This window comes from Cucumis melo, chromosome 2 (genome assembly GCF_025177605.1).
Source record: "Cucumis melo cultivar AY chromosome 2, USDA_Cmelo_AY_1.0, whole genome shotgun sequence".
Classification (NCBI taxonomy): Eukaryota; Viridiplantae; Streptophyta; class Magnoliopsida; order Cucurbitales; family Cucurbitaceae; genus Cucumis; species Cucumis melo.
In genome coordinates, this window is record NC_066858.1 from 9733785 (window position 1) to 9738586 (window position 4802).

Sequence of the window (4802 nt, forward strand, 5' to 3'; positions counted from 1 at the left end):
AATGGTACAACTAATTTGAAAAGAAATTTAGAGAAATGTAAGAAGTATGTAAATTCATTGGAAGGTAATGTTGAAGGAGAGGGAGATTCTGAAAGTAGTTTGATGGCTACATCTTTCACTCAAGAAACTTGTAGAACAATGCTTGCTAGTATGGTTATCTTGGATGAATTGCCATTTAAGTTTGTAGAAATGAAGGGTTTCACCAATTTTGTCGAGCATTAAATCCAAAGTTTGTGATTCCATCAAGAGTAACCGTTGCAAAGGATTGTTTTCAAATGTATATGAGGGAGAAAAAAGTTAAAAAATGCATTAACTCGAAGTGGCCAAAGAGTTTGTTTAACAACAGATACATGGACTTTTGTGCAAAATATTAGTTATATGGTTATAATGGCTCATTTTATTGATGATGATTGGAACTTGCACAAAAGAATTTTGAACTTTTGTCAAATAGCTAATCATAGAGGAGATACAATAGGTAGAGCCATTGAAAAGTGTTTAGAAGGTTGGGGTATTGATAGACTCTTTACTGTAACATTTGATAATGCGAGTTCAAATGATGTAGTCATTGCCTACTTGGTTAAAAAGTTTAAAGGTAGAAATGAGTTGGTGTTGGATGGTGAATTTATTCACATTAGATGTTGTGCTCATATTCTTAATTTAATTGTTAGTGATGCCTTAAAAGATTTGCATGTGTCTATCATTCGAGTCAGAAATGCTGTGAAGTATGTTAGGTCATCTCCTGCTAGATTGCAAATATTTAAAGATTTTGCTAAAGAAGATAAGATGTCAACAAAAAATTGTCTTACGATGGATGTTCCAACACGATGGAATTCTGCTTTCACTATGTTGGATGGAGAAATTAAGTGTCAAAAGACGTTTGAAAGATTAGAGGATCATGACCCTAGTTATTTGCCAAAGGATGATATTCCTATTGCTGAAGATTGGGATAATGCAAAAGTATTTGTAAAGTTCCTAAAGACTTTTTCAGAGGTAACGATGAAGTTTTTTGCATCTACGTCTGTGACTCCAAACATATTTTTTCACGAACTTTGTTTAATCTAAGAAATAATTCGTGAATATTCATCATATGAGAATGCATTATTGAGTCAGATGACATTAAGCATGCAGACAAAATTCAACAAGTATTTAGGTATAACTACAAGTGAGAAGACCAATTTATTATTGTATGTTTCTGTAGTTCTTGACCCTAGGTATAAGCTGACTTACATGAATTACTGTTTTAATGAATTTTTGGAGGAAGATTGTGCAAAAATATGGGCGAATAAGGTTGAAGAAGCATTTCGTCGATTGTGTGATGATTATTATATGAGAATGTCAAAAGAAAAATATTCACAAACACAATCATGTACACCTATCGAAGGATTTGGCTTTCAAAGTGAAAGTGAAATATTTTCTATCTCATCTAGTGGATCTTATAAGGCCTGTGCTGCTGTTCATGATAGATTTAAACAAAGTAACAAAACATGTCTAGATGATGCTAAAATAGAGGTGGCTTGTTATTTAGATGAGGCTCGTATAGAAGATGAATATATTTAGATTTGCTAAATTGGTGGAAGGTGAATTCCTCTCGATTTAAGATCATTAGCCAAGTAGCCAGGGACATCTACAATATTCCTATATCAACTGTGCCATTTGAGTCTGCCTTTAGCACTGGAGGACGGGTGTTAGATTCTTTTTGAAGTTCTTTAACTCCTCAAACTGCAGAGGCACTCATTTGTGCTCAGAATTGGATTCAGTCTAAACCTTTGGATGACATGACTGAAGAAATTGACGGGGCTGAAGAAATTGATGAAGGTAATATTCTGTTTGAAGTACGCATTTAAAATTTTCAATTATCCCATATAAGCTAGCTAATAGTTTGTCATTTTGATCTAGAGTTCACAAACATAGGAAAGGAGATGGAAGCCGCATTTGAGAATCTGAATAATGACTCTATGGTTTAAATCCCTACTCTCAAATCTTTATTTACATTTTTTTTGTTTTAAATTGTTAACTTGTTAAATATTGAATCTTGTTTTTTTAGAGTCTTGAAGCACAGTGATGGAAGCACTTTGGGTTATATGAACAAGGTGTAACATATTTATGTATGTTAACATATCTAATAATTTATAAATGATAAGCAATACATGGTGTTGATGAAATATAACTTTATTTTTATGAGGCTGTGAACAGGGCATGGCAGTATTTTGGGAACTTTGGATGCTTTCGTCCATGCTTATTCTTATGAAGGTACAACCCTTCTCTCGGTTTCCTCCATAGTGAGTTCGCTATTTAGTTTTTGGTTTGATTGTTTAGGGTTCTTTATATTAGTTAGGTGTATATGTACTTTTTTTTAATCTGTATAGAATTTCTTCCATTTTTCCATCGGTATATTGATTTTTAATTGATTAGTATCACTCAATATTTGACAAAAGTAGTTGACAAATGATCTTTAGAAGTCCACTCTTTTTTACGCATGAAAAGAGTTCTACTGCAAGTAAATGGTGTATCAACATGCTTCAAGACAATTATATGCTTATTAATTGGTTTACATTTTCTTTAAGATAAAATACTCAACTCTGCTTTTGGATGGTGAAAATTAGGGATGTAAAAATTCTTCGAAAGTTATCCTACTGTAAACTGTGTTAACTGCACTATGTTTGAAGCTGGTCCCATACAAGATGCTTTACAACTATCTGAAGAGGAATTAAAAAAGATTGTTAAGATAAATTTGATGGTCTCATGGTTTCTGATGAAGGCTGTTTGTCGAAAATGCGAGACCAGAAATCAGAAGGTTCAATAATTTTCTGAACCAAAAGTTCAAAAAGAAGATTTAAAATGCACCAAGATTTAACATCTTCCATAAACTATCTACCTCATAGATGTTCTCCTTTTCAATTGAATTTGGGTTTTCAATTGTTTGTTTTTTGAGGGAAGTGGACTACTGGTTTTTGTAAATATAATATGATGTTGTTGTTTTGAGATCGGATTTGATTGATTCTTGTTATGATTATGATGAAAATTATTTGATGATGCAATGGTTGAAAGTGGCTGATTTAATTCTAGGAAGGCAGCAAAGAATGCTATAAATCTTTGCAAGCTAGAATGCTATACTTTTACAAGAGGAGGAGGAGGGAAAAAAAACCCGACCCGACCCGAATATGGGTCTGATCGAGTCGAGTCTTCTACCAAATTAACTGTACTTTTTGGGTCGGGTCAGTTTTTGAAGGAAACCCGATCGGACCCAATTACATCCCTAATAAATTCCAATAATAAGATCATCGCAAGGAAGAATTTGGAAGGGTTTTTACCAGTTGGGAATCTAAATTATGCGCCGCCAGTAGTCACGTCTCATTTAATGAAGAGAGAGATACAATGATTATGCTAGCACGTGTGGTGAGCTTATAAATACCATTCAACCCTTTTCAATTTCACCTAATTTGCAAAATCTACCCTAAACCAATCCGAAATTCTCTCTGCCTTATTTCTTGTTTCTAGCGAGCTTTTTAGTCATTTCTCGAGTTTTTGACCCATTCAACAATGGCAGATCGTAAGAAAAACACTTCGACCACCACCCATTCTCCTCTTTTCAAAAGGAAGGAACTTTTGACGTCCTTCTTCACCCAACCCCTTAAGCCAACAACACATACACTTGCACCTATCGTACGCAACTTGCTCAGCACTAAAATACCTTCTAAGTAGTGGGCCAAAAACTCTCTTGCGACGAAGGAGGCCGCTATACCCAAACCCTTTAAAAGAAACCATGAAACTATTAATCACGTGGAACATGATGGACTTGAGTCAAAATCTGTATAGTGTGTAAACCCTAGACTTAAGAACCCCAAGACTTACAAGAACTTAATGAAGGAAGTGGAAATTAGGTTAGTAAAAAAAAAAAAAAAGAGAAAGGAATTCAATTGAAAGATGGTTGTTAACAAAGTGACATGGTTTATATGTCATCGTAGCTAAGGTGGGTTAAGGAAGTTTCAAATTTGGATAAGTGTGGGCTATGCGTTTTAGCATACTCCTAAGCGGCCAAAGAGGATCACGAGAACATCTAAGAACAAAAGGTTGGTGGTCAAAAGTTGGGTTTTTGTGTGATCAAGAATTGTCAAGAAAAACCTCTAAAGAACAAGGTTATGCGACCAAGCAAGGCATGCTAGGCGACCAAGATAACATGTTGGGTGAGATGAGATTGTCATAGCTAAGCGGCAAGAGGTGTTAAGGGAACCTTTATGCATTGAGGCACGCGACCATGTAAACCATGTCAGCTAAGTGTGGGCTTTGTGAGATGGTTTAGAGGTTAGGCAGGAAAAGGAATGTCCCATGCATTCTAAATCTAAGCTAGGTTGTCAATATTGTCAAGAAAACCTCCAAAGATATGTAATAGACGACCAAGGATGTTCTAGGCATTTTAGGCATGAGATGAAGTAGAGTCCAAGTGGCATAACATGCAAGTTACATAGATTTTGTCAAGTAGGAGGTGTAAAGTGATCAAAATGAGGTGGAAAGTTACAAGTAGGATGTGTAAGACGTGAGTAAGAAGAGTCATCAAGGAAGCATACAAGGACCCCTATATAAAGGAAACTTTTGATTAATGGTTTTCACAATTCATTCGTGTTATTTGGGTAATTCCACCTGGAATATATCTTAAATTGAATCCAGTATCAAGGGTAGGTCTTCCAAACAGAGAGGACGCAAGGAAGAGATACATTGAAGAGAAGAAAGTCACAAAGGTCATTTTTGAAGGAAAACTGGACATTGCTGAGTGTTTTAAAGATATAAAACTCAATACTTGGAAT

At 35.0% G+C, this 4802-nt stretch overlaps 1 protein-coding gene across 1 annotated transcript; it reads left to right on the forward strand.

Moving 5' to 3' along the window:
* Positions 1-387: 387 nt before the first annotated feature.
* Positions 388-2803, forward strand: LOC103487202 (zinc finger BED domain-containing protein RICESLEEPER 2-like). The gene is made up of 5 exons (XM_051081749.1): positions 388-990; positions 1111-1474; positions 1726-1815; positions 2194-2250; positions 2667-2803. The coding sequence occupies exons 1-5, from the start codon at positions 388-390 to the stop codon at positions 2801-2803; spliced, it is 1251 nt and encodes a 416-aa protein (XP_050937706.1).
* Positions 2804-4802: the final 1999 nt, after the last annotated feature.

Bases quoted from the DNA above. Each gene is read 5' to 3' on its own strand.
- LOC103487202 (XM_051081749.1), top strand. From the start codon at position 388: ATGGCTCATTTTATTGATGATGATTGGAACTTGCACAAAAGAATTTTG. The intron at 1,816-2,193 runs GTAATATTCTGT...GGCTGTGAACAG, and splicing joins GGCTGAAGAAATTGATGAAG to GGCATGGCAGTATTTTGGGA. The intron at 2,251-2,666 runs GTACAACCCTTC...CTATGTTTGAAG, and splicing joins CCATGCTTATTCTTATGAAG to CTGGTCCCATACAAGATGCT.